Here is a 16,515-nt window from a genome sequence, read left to right as displayed (position 1 = left end):
TCTATTATTTATAGATATTTATGAAAAAGTAACCCTCCTACTATGTTCTTCCATTGAAAAGAATAATAAAATGCATCTCAGCTTGCTGTCAACGTCTCCTTCTTTGTAGTACTCCACAGCAGCATGTTGGCAATGGAGGACAGAGACGGCAGGAGGGCAGCACTGGGGGCATCCAGAGAGGGCAAAATTGAACATTGTATCAGTGGCGTCCTGGTTGCTCTGCTTCCCATTCAGCCCCGGCACTCCGAATGGGAGACCAGGACCGAGTTTCAGGCATCTGGCTTCCACCTGCCTAACCCCACTGAGGCCATTAGAAGAGTGAACCAGCAGATGGAAGCTTGCTCGCTCTCTGGCTCTTCCTCCCTCTCTCTTATCACTCTGCCATTGAAACAAAAAGCTTTTCAAATACTCAGAAAAACACAGAAATGTTGGGTCTCATAGTCTTAAAGTGTGTGTTTAAGCAATAAAGGAGCATCTGTATCCCCAAAATGAAGATGGGTAAGCAGGGGAGGGGAGGATCAGGAAGGAAGGGAGACTTGAGGTTGGGCAAGGGCCGGGAGAGGCGCCACGCGGACGCTGAGGCTGGTGGGAAAGCCTGCCAGCGAAGCACCTGCTCAACCCGCCCCCCCCCCCCCATCGGCTCGCACTCAGCCTAATAGGTCCAGGCAACAGGGACAGGGCCTGGATGGGTGGGACAGAGCAGCTCCGGACACCTGCCACTCAGGGAGCCCTTTGGGTGAATGTCTGCGTCCACGTGGATAGATTCGTACGTCGCCAGGAACCCACCCTTGCTGACAGTGTTGAAAACGGGAGAGAGAATGCCCGGAGGTTGGAAATTTGCTCTTGAAAAAAGACCGAGAGCAATGGTGAGACCTATCGTGGGGAGATGTTGGCTCTTCGCTTAGTTACTCTGTATTCAATACCCAGCTCCTTTGTTACTGGTCTGGTCCCATGCAGGGAGTTCCACCCCAGCTGTCATCCCTCCCAGCCTCCCACCTTACACTCCTGTGGCGCCCCCTACCGCCCGAATTCCATAGAGCAGCCAGGGTGACCCCACTGAGATGCCTGATTGTACCAAGGCAGTCCCTTGGGTAGAATCCTTGGCACAGGCCACCTGCACCCCATTTCCAGGGCTCTGGTTATCTCCCCTCCTGAGAGCAGTTTGTTTTTTCTGTAACTCTTTCAAAAAAGTTAATAACAGGACTTTTGAATGCCACTGGCACTACTGACTGGTCAGTACAGCCATCCTGAAGAGCTATTTGGGCTTTGTAAGACATGGAGATGCGTGCTTTTTCAGCAATACAAACATTGATGCAAGCGACTGTTCCCTGTAGCACTGTTTTCACAGAAAAGTACACCCCCAAGCAAGGGGCGTGCATAGTCAGCTAAGCCTCTGGCTGCAGCACCACCTTTCCTGTGGGTACCGGCTTGATTCCCGGCCACTCCACTTCCCGTCCAGTTCCCTGCCTGTGGCCTGGGAAAGCAATCAAGGCTGGTCCAAGTCTTTGGATCCCTTCACCCATGTGGGAGACCCAGAGGAAGACCTGTCTCTTTCTGTGTAACTCTGTCTTTCCAATAAACACAAATAAATCTTTTTTAAAAATCCATTGAGGGAAACACAATGTTGCATTTATTCCATAGAATATAGTAGCTACAGTCAACAGAGATGGTGCTCAAAGACGTAAGGGATGAAACAGACATCCTGATATTTACCGTAATGTTTTTAAAGCACTGGAAAAGTCCTTTTTCCCTTACACACACAAGGCAAGACATAAGGAACAGGTGCCAACACAGAGAACCACGGCGTGGGCCGTCGCCGTGGAGCTGACTGCAAGACTCGGCTCTATTTCTTTATAAAAGCTTATCTATTTCTGGGTGCTGGGAATGCGGATACTACATTTGTCCTTCTCAGTGGATTTAGTGTCCCTTCCTTCGCCGCTCAAACGCATGCCCCATTTCAATACCGACAGAATCGGCAGTGTTGGACACAATGAGGGAAGAGTAATACTGAACTCCATGCAGGATGCAGAGATAGATGGCTCGAGGTTAATGTGGATCACACATGGTTCCCGTCTTAATGGGTCCATTTAGCATGAGTCCTCCCGCCGGCTGAGACGCGCGGCATCCGTCCACGCAGTGAGTGTAGCAGCGAATGCAGGCAGCCACATTGACAGCTCCTCCACTTGCAGGATTTCCGAAGGACTGAGTTCCGCCAGCGCCATCTGCTGGAGGCAGCGGTCGCAGCATCCGTAGCACCAGCACTGCCCTCCTGCGGGAACCCCGGGGTGCTGTATTAACCATTGGCTTTCTGGCGGGTGGTTTTTTTCTTTTTATTTTTCCTCTACCCTCTAAGGCAAACACTTCTCTTTCTGGCTTTTGCTGACTTGTCTTCTTGGTAACGTTCCGTTCAGAAGAAGCTGTTCTTGCTCTATCATGTTGTCAGTCAAATGCTGTGACTCCTTCCCCCAAGGTGAACAGTCCAGTCCACTGCTTGCACCCACGTTTTGAGCAGCCCACCTCGCCCCAGCCCTGGAATAAAAAGCACTCCAACGGTTCCTTCCTGGGTAAAAATCGGCGTTACTTCATCATGTTCTTCTACATAAAATGATGGTGGTAGTGATTTTTCCACTGGAAGGATATACGCGGCTTTTTATGCCAGACCCTGGCTGGAGTTGTGAGAAAAGAAAATAGTATAGTGTCTTACCAAGTCAATAAAATGGGCTAGATTTTTCCAGTTATTGAGGAAAAAAATTTAAAAAAAAAAAAGAAAGAAGTCATACAGTTATGAATTCCCCAACTTGCACCAGTGAGGCACCTGATCCATACAACCCAGGGGTGTGACTGAACGGGCGGGTCAAGCGGTGGTGGAAGATGCCCATGGTCTGCCCAGTGCCGCGTGGCGTGGACGGCCCCTGGAGCCCGCTGCGTGGCTCTGCCCGGCAGCCCTGAGCAGAGGACAGAAATGAAGCAACAAAGCGCAAGGCACGAGGCCGCGAGGGAGGCGTGCACCTTAGTGGGTGTCGGCTGGTCCATTTAGGTGATCCTGAAGGTTCATACAGACGCACTGCACGGCCGGCCTGGCGTCTCTTCCCTCCTCCAAGTCCACGATGAAGACGCTCATGCCCGTGTTGGGACTGACCGACGTGAGCTCGGCTTTGCTCAGAGCAGCCGGCAAGGAGCACTGGAGGTCCGTCAGAAAGTAACCGAACAGGCTCCTCATGAAAGCGCCGTGACTCACGACCAGGATGCTGGCTGCCAGGCCGGGGGCGTCGCTGCCACCCTCGCCCTGGCTGCAGGCAGGCCGGCGGGCTGCTGCCCAAGTGAATCTCTCGGCCAGAGAGGCTTCCAGGCAGCCGCTGGGCGCTCCTGCTTCGTGAACCTGCTCTCTCTGACTCGCTTCTTCCAGGATGAGCTGACATAGAGAGTCGAAGAAGTCTTTCCCACGCGTTTTCACCTAGAAGGAGAGAAACAGCAGGTGAGCGGCATGAGCTGACAGCGACGACCAAGCACCACAGGCAGCCCCTGCGGACACCCGGCTGCTCCTCTCTCCATCCATCCATCCAGCCCCCTGCTCGCGGCCTGCGAGAGCAGCAGAGGATGGCCCAGGAAGTGCCCAGCTTCTAGCTTCGGATTGGCCCAGTTCTGGCCTGCGGCCACGTGGGGAGTGAACCCGTGGATGGAAGTTAAGACAGCTGAGTGACGTCTCTCTAGTATCGACCTTAGAACCACACAAGCAGCTGACTCTCGGTCTGTTTTTCGACACACGCGAGCAGGTGCCCCACTGGCCCTCTGTGAGCACGCTGGCAACCGAGGCAGGCGAGACACGCTTCCCCACCGCAGACTCCCGGCCTCCACACGGCCATCTCCAGGCACACAGAAACCCAGGAGACAGCGCTGGCTGGGGAACCCTGACCAAGCACTTCCGTCCAGCTGCAGAACAGCAACACATCCTCCTCTTATCAAGAGAACAAGGAAGTTTGTTTGTTTGTTTGTTTGTTTGTTTGTTTCAAAATTATAAAGGTAAGAAGCAGGTGGGAAATCGTCGATCCCGCAAATGAAAACACAACACTTGGAAAGGCATGCACTGAACAGCGCCCCCCAGAGGCGGGAGGCTGCAGAGCTCACACTTCCCAGTACTCTGCTTCCTGCCCGGTCTGCCCACCCAGCCTGGACCAGAGCCGCACCTGCCGTGGCTCACAGCACTGCCTCACCCTCAGGGAACTTCTGTTTATTTTTATATTTTAAAGATGTATTTAACTCTTCTGAAAGTCAGAGAGGGGGGGAGAGATGGAGACACAGGGAGATCTTCCATCTACTGGTTCACTCCTCCGATGGCTGCAATGGCCAGTGTTGGGCCAGGACAAAGCCCAGGAGCTTCACTGGGGTTTCCCACGTGAGTGGCAGGGCCCCGTGCACGTGGGCCAGCCTTGGCTGCTTACCCAGCACAAACAGCAACAGGGAGTTGGATCCCGAAGTGGCATAGCTAGGGCAGGAACCAGCATCTGTTCCCTGCATCACTGACTCCACTTCATCCGTTAGTAACAGCAACACACCAGCCCCTGAGGGGCTTGTTCTTGGGAGAATGACCTGAGGACACATTTACTTAACTCGTTACCAGTGATGACCAGCCAACTTACCAGAAGGACAGGATAACTTAAAAAAGCAAAGATACGACATCATGCTTTTGGACATCCAGAGCTTTCAAGATACTTGGCCTTGATTCACAGCTAACCTACAGAACAAATGACATTTGGCCCTCCCGATGCCAGCCAGTTCACCAACGTGGCCATCCGCGCCCAGCGCCACTACCTACCTCATCCAGCGTCTCGCCTCCAGGAGGCGTGAAGGAAGGGCATTCTTCGCCAGCCGCCTTGGCCATTGCCCGGAGCTCACTGAGGGCCTTGCCTTCCGCAACCCCGTACTTCTGCAATGGGTCAACAGATAAAGGTGATGCAATGGATGCGAAGTCCGTGTTCAAACAGCCCAGGAAGGAGCTGTCTTTGCCTCTCTCTGAACTGCTCACGGGAACGTGGTCCACAGCGCCTTGAACCCAAGAAGACGCAGCGTCATGGTTTTGAGCTGCACACTGTGTCCGAGCAGGCCTTGCGGGAGAACATTACTGCAGGTAATGAGAGCAGGTGGTGGGGCTGTGCGGCAGAGTACCCGGATCTGCAGGCCTGGAGAAACCTCACACCTGGCTCTAACACACAGACCCTTCTGTCCGACTCTGACAACGGAACAATAAACAGGATCTAAATACACCTCCATTATTTCCTTGAAAGACTTATGTAGCTGCTTTCCCAGACCCTAAGCAGGGAGCTGGATGGGAAGCGGAGCAGCAGGGCGTGAACCGATGCCCATATGGGATGCAGGGGGTACAGCAGAGGCTGGCCTCCTGGGCCGCGGGGCCGGCTCCAGCTCTGCGCTTCATTGTGACGAGCTGATTCCAGAGACGTGAAGCCCGCCACACTATGACGGCCAATGATTGGGCAATAGTCAGCACATTATCTTTGGAGATGTATTAGGATTAAGACTGAGAAAGGACATATCAGTCATCCCCCAACAACTAAATTAAAAAAATACAAATAGCCAAGGAACATGGGAAATCTACCTCCCCAGGAATCATTTCTGTGAAAATTAAAGGGACAATTGGGGCTGGTGTTGTGGCATAGCAAGTTAAGCCACGCCCTGTAGGGTTGGCATACCATATGGCCAGTGGTTTGAGTCCCAGGTACTCCACTTCTGATCTAGCTCTCTGCAACCATGTGGGAGACCTGGAAGAAACCTCTGTTGGTTCACTCCTCAAGCGGCCGCAATGGCTGGGGTGAGCCAATCAGAAGCCAGGAGCCAGGAGCCTGGAGCCATTCCCTGGTCGCCCACGTGGGTGCAGGGACCCAAGGCTCTGGGCATCCTCAACTGCTTTCCCAGGCCACAAGCAGGGAGCTGGATGGGAAGCGGGGCTGCCGAGATTAGAACCAGTGCCCATATGGGATCCCGGCGCGTTTAAGGTGAGGACTTTAGCCCCTAGGCTACCGCGCTGGATCTGCCTTTTCTTTTTTTTTAGACATCTTGTTTCACTGCCTTCCAAATCTAGGACAAAGTGTGAATACTCAATCTTCAATACTCAGTACTGGCTCACCCCAGCCATTGCGGCCGCTTGAGGAGTGAACCAACAGAGGGAAGATCTTCCTTTTGAGAAGTGGAGCAGCTGGGACTCGAACCAGCACCCACATGGGATGAGGTGTCTCAAGCAGAGGTTTCACTGGCTACCCCACAATGCTGGCCCCTACTCCTTGCTTCTAATCCAGCTCCCTCATAACGTACCTGGCAGGAAACAAATGATATCTCTAGTACTCAGGCCCCTGGCACCCATGTGGGAGATCCGGATGGAGGTCCTGGAACCTAGCTTATATGTGGCCCAGCCCTGGCTGTTCTGTGTACACTAAATGATACAGTTATTTCTCTCCATCTTTCCCTTATTCTGCCTTGCAAATAAACAAATCTTAGGTTAAAAAAAAAAAAATAAGAGGGCATGCACAGTGGGTGCCACATGACCTCCTGTGTGTAGTAAACTCCTTTACACTGGAGTGTAACAACTCCATTTTCCAAAGACTGGCACAGGCCAGCAGTGTGCAGATCCGATTGGGAAATGGGGCAAGAGAGAAAACGGCAGAATTTTCGTTACAGTGACAGAGGTACAAGATGCCGCTGACCAACAACAGCACGGCAGTGCTGGGGTTGGCAGAGGCGAGCGACTGTGCAGAACGGATGCAGTGAGGCGGTGCTGTGCAGGGTGGGAGGCAGCAGAGAGGTGAGAACGAAATGGCTTAGGCAGCCGGGCACAGGAGTTTGGAGAAAAGGCAGCGTGTTATGTCGAAGTGAAAGGAACTCGGGGGGCAGGGGAGGCGGGGAGGAGGAGAGGGGTTACAGAGCAGGGAGTTTGCCGTGTGAGGGCACAGCTCAGGTCAGAAACCTAAGCAAGGGCCCGGTGTGGTGGCACAGCAGATCAGGTTAAGCCTCTGCCTGTGGCCCTGGCATTCCATATGCGCACTGGTTCATGTCCTGGCAGCTCCACTTCCTATCCAGCTCCCTGCTCATGGCCTGAGGAAGCAATGGAGGACAGATCAAGCCCTTGGGACTGCACATTCAAGTGGGAAACCTGGAAGAAGCTCCTGGTTCCTGGCTTTCGATCAGCCCAGTTCTAGCCGTAGTGGCCATTTGAGGGGTGAACCAGCAGATGGAAAATCTCTCTCTCTCTCTCTCTCTCTCTCTCTCCTTCTATTTCTATAACTCTAGCCTTTGCAATGAAAAGATACAAATCATTTGCAGCTTAACAGTTGAAAAAAAAATGAAAAGGAAGGAGAGAGAGGGGAGGGAGGGAGGAGAGAACGAAGGAAGGAAAAAGAGAGAGATATGGAAGAATCTGAGCAAAAACCTCTCGCACATCCACCTGGGGATCAACGCAACTGAACTCTCGGCAAGGAGTGGAGGTCCACTCCGGTGTGGACAGCTCCTCCTGGTGGGCATGCCCCACCCTGCTCAGAGTTCCCACGGAGCTGAGAACATTTTGTTGAGCACATTTGAGCACTAGTTCTCCAGGACAAAGTGTGCCTTTGCACGCAGCCATGTCACTGGACTCTAGTACATGGCTTGAACTCTACCAGGGACCACGTGCAAGCCACGCAGAGCACTTCTTGCGAAAGGCTCCCGGCAGCCCGTCGCCCTTGTGCCAGCCTCAGAAGGGATGCTGGTGGAGCCTACTGCTGGCACGACATGCAGAATGAACACACTGTTCTAGAGGGGACGAGGGTTCAGGCTTCACTTTGACACTGCTCACTGCAGCTTTGGCTAAATCACAGCTCCACCCCGACTCCTAACTGGGATGGGAAATGGACATAATAAAGCCATTTGCTTAGGGGATAAGGAGAAAATGTCACTTCTTGTCACGTGATAAGACGGGGGCGGGAGGTGCCAATCCCCGCCCGTCAACGGCAAAGAACAGCTGGTCAGAAGGTCACTCACCCTTTCTCGAAGTCTGGAATCATATTTCACTGTCATGTCTTTGCAGAATTTGCTTTTCTCCAAAATACCATGCATAGTCTAAAAACAAAAACAAGTTTCTTACAAAAAAATAAATCACTTTTTTCTTGCTGAAACGTCAGTAGGCCATACAGCATCTCTGCCCCCTTTTGCCTGATTTGGATGCTTGCTTCTCATCTATTTTAGAGCCAAGGGCTTCGTGGATCTAGACCACCCCGCTCTGGTACATAGGCTTTCATCAGAACACAGACACACCAGGCATCGACACGCGGCCCTCGCGGCTTTGGGCACTCGAAAGCACAGCTGGGACCGTGTAAACCAGAAACCTTCCAGGGCTCATCGTCTGGCCTTTCATGGGCAAGCCTGGTCCATCCTTCCTCATGCCAGTCTGTCTAAATGGGCACCCAACCCAGCCACTGGGCATGCATTTCAGTTCTATTTGTAGGTCTACAACTAGCACTTGGTCCTTGTTGACTGCACATGGTTCTCTGTGCAAATCCCCAATGTTGAGACTTCTAACCTGCTGGGGGAAAGACACCGACCCTGAACTTGCCTGTTTGGTCCTGGTGAGATCGCTGGAAAAAGCATGTGAAAACCTCACGGCGTCCAGAAAGGCACCAGCCGCCGCCGCCTGCTGGAATCCCGTTTCCGAAAGTGGTTCATCCACTCCTTGTCCTGTGGCATGAAAAGGAGGACACTCAACAGCGGACAGTAAGAGATGCAAGCCACAGCAGGGACGGGAGAACCCACTGGCGGGCTGCCTGGAATCCTTCTCCACGTCAGTTCGACACATAGCATCAAATCAGGTGACAATTCTAGGAAGGCTGAGTGTGCAAATGTTTTCAAAAGAATGCTTGCCTAGTGGGAATTCGACAGCGGTCACGGTAAGAACCACTGAAGCTGTCCCCTCCTGCCTCTGCCCGTGTCCTCATGGGCTGCCAGGGGCTGTGGCAGGGCAGAAGAACCCACATGCAAGGTGTCGCCATCTTTACATCCACTCTCCAGACACTTGGTATTAGAACCATACTTTTTCCCCTGCCCTCCTTTTCTCAGTCTTCCTCATTTAAATATATACAGTTTGGGGCCTAGCATGGTAGCCTAGCGGCTAAAGTCCTCGCCTTGAATGCACCAGGATCCCATACAGGCACCAGTTTGTGTCCCAGAAGCCCTGCTTCCCATCCATCTCCCTGCTTGTAGCCTGGGAAAGCAGTCGAGGACAGCCCAAAGCCTTGAGACCCTGCACCTGCGAGGGAGACCCAGAAGAGGCTCCAGGCTCCTGGCTTCAGTCTGGCCCAGCAGTGATCACTGAGGCCATTTGGGGAGTGAACCAGTGGGTAGAAAAATCTTTATCTCCTTCTCTCTTCCGTAGCTTTGCCTTTCAAATAAATTTTAAAAATAAAATAAATCTTTATAAAAATAAGTAAATCTACAAATAAAGGAATCACAGTGTACAGATATTTAAATCCCTCCTAGATATTTTAAGGGAAACCATAGGCCACCAGACTTGAGAAAGAGATTATTTCAAATGCAGTGATAAAGAAAGATCTGCTACCATGAAGTGCCACTTGGCTACCATGGCCTTCTTCATGGAAACAAGGGTAGCCAGAAAATTCCAAAGGCGACATCACCGTCAGCCTAGAATCCTATACGGAGGGAAATGAACGCTCCCGCCAACTCTGCATCCATCCGCTAGGAGGCAAGTCCTGAGGTGCAAAAGAAAGGATGAGCCAAGACACTGGCGAATGTACCACCTGAACAGCAAACGAGGAAAATGGATTTAAAAAACCGTGTTCACATCCAGCGCCATCCCGAGCTCTGCTCCCAGGGGTCAGAGCTGTGCGAAGCCTCCCTCTGTGCTGAGAAGGCTTGAATCCTGTCATCTCCAGTCAACTGCACTCCAGGCGAGTACTGTCTCAGCACCCCACCCACATAACCACCACCACCACCCGCCACCATCACTCACCGCCACCATCACCCACCACCACCACCCGCCACCATCACCCACCGCCACCATCACCACCCACCGCCATCACCACTCACCACCATCACCACCCACCGCCATCACCACCCACCATCACCACCCACCACCATCACCACCCACCACCACCACCACCCACCACCACCCACCATTACCACCCACCATCACCCACCGTCACCACCATCACCCACTGCCACCATCACCCACCATCACCCACCATCACCACCCACCACCATCACCCACCATCACCCACCACCAAGCCTCGTTCGCTCACAGAGCTCCTTCAACACCAAAGGGAAGGCTGACATTGCAAGCAGCTTATACCAACCTTGAAGTATTTTCTCCTTGTTCAATCTTGTCTCTCCACTAAAACAGAAAAAAAGAGGAAAAAAACCCCAAACTATTACCAAACTATGTTATTTTTGAGAAGACAGAAAAAATACCAACAAGGAAAGATACTGTAAAGATATTGTGGATCTTCATATTTTTATAATCTAACAATACTTCACAACCTAACACATAGAGTATAATTTATTCAAAACTAGTAATAACGGGGTAAGAATTTCAAAGTGGCACTGGGGCCTAGCGATTAAGCCTTGCCTTGTGATGCCAGCATCCCACATGGGTGCTGGTTCTCGTCCTGGCTGCTCCACTTCCAATCCAGCTCCCTGTTTGCAGCCTGGGAACGCAGTGGAGGACAGCCCTGGGACCCTGCACCTGTGTGGGAGACCCAGCAGAAGCTCCTGGCTGCAGACTGGCTCAGCTCTGGCCATCGAAGCTATGAGGGCAGTAAAAGGATGGATGGGAGATCTTTGTCTCTCCTCCTTTCTGTAAATCTTTCAAACAAAAATAGATAAATCTTTGTTTTTTTTTTAAAAAAGAATATTTGGTAAAGTATCTGAGAGGCAGAGAAAGAGACGAGACACCCACACACTGGTTCACTCGTGAACGCCTGCTCAGCTAGGGTGAGTACAGCCAAGGAGCCGGACCCTCGACCCACCTGGGTGGCAGGGATCCAAGTGCCTGGGCCTCCCAGGAAGCTGGAACCACAACTAAAACCTGGGAATCCCCCCACCCCATGGGCTGCAAGGGTCCCAAGTGGTGGCTTAATCACTGCATCAAAGGCACGTCTACAGTCTGACTCCTAATAGCCAAAGACCGCCAATAACCCAAATGTCAATGAGCAAGCAGCTCATTTCCTTAACCATGGCTTTAAAAAAACTAACATAAATCTATCTAACGGGCCGTGTAACCATCCTCTAAAAAGAGAAAATAAGTACAGACACTAGCAAGACTTAAACAGAAAAATTGCAGAATATCATTGTATAAGAGAGGACAACAGCACAGCACGCTACCTCTTTAGCAAGGAGTAAAACACCACATATTTGGGTCTGTACAAACACTGAAAGGAAAACCAATAAATGTCACCCCGTGTGGGGTGGCAAAATGAGGGAAAGTAAGAACTGTTCTGATTTCTGAATATGTGAGTCGGGGCCCAGCACAGTAGCCTAGCAGCTCAAGTCCTCGCCTTGCATGCACCGGGACCCCATATGGGCGCCAGTTCTAATCCCAGCCACCCCACTTCCCTTCCAGCTCCCTGCATGTATTCTGGGAAAGCAGTTGAGGACGACGCAAAGCCTTGGGACTCTGCACCAGCATGGGAGACCCGGAAGAGGCCTCTAGCTTGGGCTCAGCCCCAACTGTTGCAGGCACTTCAGGAGTGAACCGGCAGCCGGATCTTTCTCTCTGTATCTCCTCTCTGTAAATTTGCCTTTCCAATATAAATAAATAAACCTCTTGAAAAAAAATCAAGCGTGAGGAGCAATTTCACATTTTTGTGCCCCCTAAAAAGTCATTTAAGCACCATCCCCCCAAAGTTACAGTTCTGTGCATCTACTAGCCCAACACATGAATTTAATCTCAACTACTGATTTGATGAAAGATTCAAATTAAAATAAGCTATTCTGCAGTCAAAATGTGATTTTCTAAAAGCTGAATTTCAAGTAAACCGACAGTTTTGTAAACTTTTTGCTCTACCACCCAACAATTTTTAATGAATGGAGAAAAAAATTGCTGTGATCGAATACCAATTATCCGGACTCCATTTTGCTTCGTCACTGGAGCCTGGTGCAGACACAGCAACTTCACCACTGGCATTCACAGTCAGTTCATCCGGCACTTTCGCCTTCAAACCACTTCATAAATATTACAGAATAAAAATCCCAAAACTGAGTTTTTCCAAAAACAAAACTTCCAAGCTTAGTTTTACAGCTTTGATGAGCTTTACGGGAGAGGTTTCTATAAATTCTTAAAGCACGTGTTTTAAAAGTGAGTTTGTTCTGGCAGCGGAAAAGGAGACAGCTAAAATAGCATTACTACTCATGTACTCCCTTCGTCCACGTGGCCTGTGAGACACGGGGGGCGGGGGGCAGAAAGGTCAACGGGGTGTGTTTCAGAGGAGTCGGGAGTGACACCACTCATCCTCAGAGTGTGCAGTGAGAGCCAGCTCCCAAGCAGAACACCTGACTGCAGGAATCCCTGCGTGGAGGCGAAGGAGCCAAGTCTTATGACCGGCCATTTATAGGCCTGCGGCTAAGCATCCTTCATGTCCCAATTACCCTGCACTGATTAGTTCACTTGCCATGAGAGTTTAAGAATTAGTAATATTCAGTCTTGTATTCTCAGTGATTTGAAAGCGAACACACACACTTGTAACATACCCAGCTCATGATATACTGGGGTGTACCTACAGATTAGCCCTAGTTGCAAAGGCTCACCAACCTCATCCCCAGAAAACCAAGAAGCATAGCATTATAAATACATACAGCTACACACACACACACACACACACACACACACACACACACACACACACAGATGAGCTAATACTATTTTGCTTGCCTTAACATCCAAAGCAATGACTAGCATTCAACAAAAAGGAATTGACACAGGCCGGCACGATGGCTCAACTCACTAATCTTCCAGCTCCAAGCACAGCATCCCATATGGGCGCCAGTTCTGCCCCAGCTGCTCCACTTTCAGCTCCCTGTCCCATCCAGCTCCCTGCTCGTGGCCTGGGAAGTCAGTGGGGGATGGCCTAAAACCTTGGGAGCCTGCACCTGCATGGGAGATCCAGAAGCAGCCCCTGGCTCCTGGCTTTGGATGGGTTCAGCTTTGGCCCTGCAGCTATTGGGAGAGTGAACCCATAGATAGAAAACCTTTCTCTGTCTCTCCTTCTCTCTATAAATCTCCCTTTCCAATTAAAACATAAAGAGCGTAAGGCAGAAAGAAAATAGCTCATGATTCCTAAAAGATTTGGCTGACCTTCAAAGTTTTCTTCCATTAAAACTTAAGGTACAGTTTAGTAAATAAAGAGTACAGTTTAGTAAGATACCCAACTCTCCCAAGAATCACTATACGGACAGCTAGTATCAATGAAACTTGAAATCATTACTTATCCTGACTCTAGCATTTGGCTTTGACCGTGAAGGTGGGAGGAGGGCGAGGGTGAGAGGAGGGCGAGGGAGGGACGAGGGTGGTACTGGCTGGAAACCAGCCAACCTCCCCCCCACGGATCATGCCAAGACAGGCATTTTCCTACACAGGAAACAACACACGATTCTTATGACTCTTCACAATTAAGAGACTAAAAGGTAGCCCTGAAAACAGCTGGAAATAAATACTCAACTAATCCAGAAGTATAACACAAGGTTTAGACACAATAAAACAGATGGCAGAAAACAACGGTTAATTTGTTTAGGTTCGAACCCCATCTTTCGCACTAACCATGTGACCTTAAGCTAGTTACAAGGTCTGTGTCTCGAATGGGAAATTCAGTTCCTATCTCATTCAAGGGTCGGATTTCCATGACCCAAGTGCCTTGACCTGTAATAATTCCTTAAAGTTTAATCTAAATAGGGGTATCTTTTGTCATGGGTGGGGGTGCCTTCACCCGGACTTGTACTGCCACATTGCAGCAGTGAAGTCTGACGCTGGCTGCCTCAGATTCCCCTGCTGAGACCACTCAGCATGTGACCCAAAATAAGTCCAGAACCCCCCACCCATTAAAGTAGCCTAAAAAATCAAATACGGAGCAGGGAGAGAATAGGAGGAAAAGGATTTCCAATCCGGTCTTTGGAAACGCTGGGGTTTCTAAGGGACAACCTGCAGGACGTCCCAAGGTTAGATTTCCAGAAAGCTGCTCGAAGTCAGCTGCCAGGGGGACACCAGGGTGTCTTCACTGACCGCAGGATCCAGGTCATGGCCACACAGTCCAGCACGGACTCAATGACACGATCCACGTCAGCCAACTATCTACTGCAGCTGTCCTCACGGTCCCTCAGGTGGAGTACTCCCCTCGGCTGTGCCCTGCCCGTGACCTTCCTCCCCTGCAGTGGAATCCACTGTTCTCTGATAACATCTGATACCTAAAGGTGGTGTCCATCACCCGAGAAAGCCTTTCCCGTGGGCATGCCATATTGCTCCGGCTTTTCGTAAAAAAGGGATACCCCGAGTGGCCCGTCTGCTGTGTACGGGGACCCCTCCCAGGAAACAACATTACAGCCTGGGCCTGTCCTCCCCGAGGGCTTCAACACCCACCTGGAGCCTGCCCATCCACCTGCTCTCCGGGTGTGAGCCCCTATAGGCTGTGAGCCCCAGAATTCTAAAATCCACCCCCTCCAGCCCCCCACTGAATGAAGGCCCAGCATGATGACTGGTATTTCAGGTAATTAAGATTAGGTTGGGTTACCTGGGGCCCAGGCTGCCCGACTCCTGGGCCTTGATTCTAACCCAGGTTTTTTTCACTTGGGGGAGAGAAAAAAAAAAACTTGTGCTCTTAAGCACTCTGATTTTTCACTCCCAGTTAACACTTGCTCAATACGTGCTGAGACGGAAAAGCATAACAGGTGACATGTCAAAGGTGTGTGTGTGTGTGCGTGTGTGTGTGTGTGTGTGTACCGTTAACCTCTCGGCTCTCCCAGAACCCAAGCCCGAGGGGGCTGGCGGGGGGCAGACCTCAGCAGTACACCTGTGGGTTTGACGGCCCTGGCACAGGACAGGCAACAGGGCAGGCAGCGGGAGGCGGCCAGCCGCGGAGGAGCAGCTCTGCCACCCCCAACCCCTCGGCAACACGCTGCGCAGGACACGCGGCACCCCGGGAGGCGCCGAGGGACCGCTGGCCGCCTCCAGTCGGGGCACCAGGCTGAGGAGAGTGAGGGGGCTGCATCACGGACCCTCCAGCCCTCGCCTTCCTCACCCTGGGTAGCTGGGATCAGAGGAGGAATGGTTACAAGGGAGCCCAAAGCAAGCGCCTGGAAAGCCGCTCCGGCCAAGCCAGCCCTCCCTTGGGCTTGCCTGAGCAAGCAGGGACAAGAAGCAGGAGGGTAAATCCGAGATTTCCTTCACCCAGGACACAGATAGGAGCAGTACTCACTGCCGGACCACCGTCAAGGCGAAGCGCGTCATCTTCGGAAGAAGCCAAGCAGCCTCGGCCCGGCCACGGTGCCCCACCGCCGCGCGGCTCCTGCACTGCGGGATCCCCTCGCCCACGGACTTCCGCCAGTCTCGCAGGCCGGCCGGCCGGCTCCGCAGCTACTGGCCGAGATGGCCTGCTATGTCAGAGCCGGAGCGGCCAGTCAGAGCTGGAGAAGGCCGGCGGCTTGGCGGAGACTGGGTGAAGGACGAGGCCCCTCCCAGGGATGTGGCGCGTGCGCCTCTGCGCGCGAGGCTGGGACTGGCTCGCCGCAGGTGCGTGCGGGCCCCGCCCTCGGAGTCGGCTGTGGGATTCTTGCCCGGGCAAATGTGTGCAGCCTGCAGTCTCGGTAGATAAGGAAAGCGGCGTTTTGATTTGGGGTTGAGCCGGATTGAGGCTGGGAGCAGTGTTTATAGCTTCTCCATGTGATGGATCTTTCACCGAACTGTGTCCCCAAGGGGTTGAACTGTATAGATTTGTAACCTTGGAGAAGCGACTCAGCAGCTCATTGATAAAGATTTCCCTAAGGATATTTAGGAGAGACTGCTTTTCATGCGTCTTCTAGCCTAAGCTTCATCCGTGGTCTAATACTCAGCTTGGTCAAGAATCTACTCACAGTTGACACTCAAACGATCTTGACATTCAGCAGGTTCGTCTTAGTCATTTCCTTCACCTCTGGCTATAAATCTCTCCAGTCTTGATTCTTTTGTCAACATCTTGAATAAAATCACAGGCCAGGACGTGTCATTCCTCAGCCAAGGACTTACTGCTGCATTCCACAAGACCAGTCCAACCAGTGTTATTACACTACCCCTTCTCTCACCCCCTGCACTTCCCTCAAAATACCTTGCCACCAGGGACGAAGGTTTACCAAGGCCAAAAGGACAGTGAGAAAGCCATTAGAAGCCCATCCACTCTCCATTCCTTGCAATTTCGTATTCCCTCCCCGAACATCTCTCAAGCTGCTAAGGATATAAAAAGGCCCTGGCTGGATTGGAACCACAGCAGGCTGGGACTCAAACTA

At 51.7% G+C, this 16,515-nt stretch overlaps 1 protein-coding gene across 1 annotated transcript; it reads right to left on the bottom strand.

Annotated features, from left to right (window-relative positions):
- Nucleotides 1–2,924: 2,924 nt before the first annotated feature.
- Nucleotides 2,925–15,694, bottom strand: TIGAR (TP53 induced glycolysis regulatory phosphatase). Its single transcript, XM_004596448.2, has 6 exons — nt 15,453–15,694; nt 10,347–10,384; nt 8,594–8,715; nt 8,023–8,100; nt 4,814–4,924; nt 2,925–3,454 (listed from the first exon to the last, which is right to left on the bottom strand). Exons 1-6 carry the CDS (start codon nt 15,482–15,484, stop codon nt 3,011–3,013), a joined length of 825 nt encoding a protein of 274 aa, XP_004596505.2. The 5' UTR covers nt 15,485–15,694; the 3' UTR covers nt 2,925–3,010.
- Between the last annotated feature and the right edge of the window lie 821 nt (nt 15,695–16,515).

Source organism: Ochotona princeps, chromosome 27, assembly GCF_030435755.1.
Source record: "Ochotona princeps isolate mOchPri1 chromosome 27, mOchPri1.hap1, whole genome shotgun sequence".
NCBI classification, from domain to species: domain Eukaryota; kingdom Metazoa; phylum Chordata; class Mammalia; order Lagomorpha; family Ochotonidae; genus Ochotona; species Ochotona princeps.
The sequence above is the reverse complement of the archived record's forward strand: the minus strand, read 5'-3'. Positions and strand labels throughout refer to the sequence as shown.

What these genes read in the sequence shown, in the direction of transcription:
- TIGAR (XM_004596448.2), bottom strand. Translation starts at nt 15,484, where the DNA reads ATGACGCGCTTCGCCTTGACGGTGGTCCGGCA. An exon ending in ATTCCAGACTTCGAGAAAGG is followed by an intron (nt 4,925 to 8,022) that starts GTGAGTGACCTT and finishes GACCCATTGCAG; the next exon opens with AAGTACGGGGTTGCGGAAGG. An exon ending in GAGGCGAGACGCTGGATGAG is followed by an intron (nt 3,455 to 4,813) that starts GTAGGTAGTGGC and finishes CTCTCCTTCTAG; the next exon opens with GTGAAAACGCGTGGGAAAGA.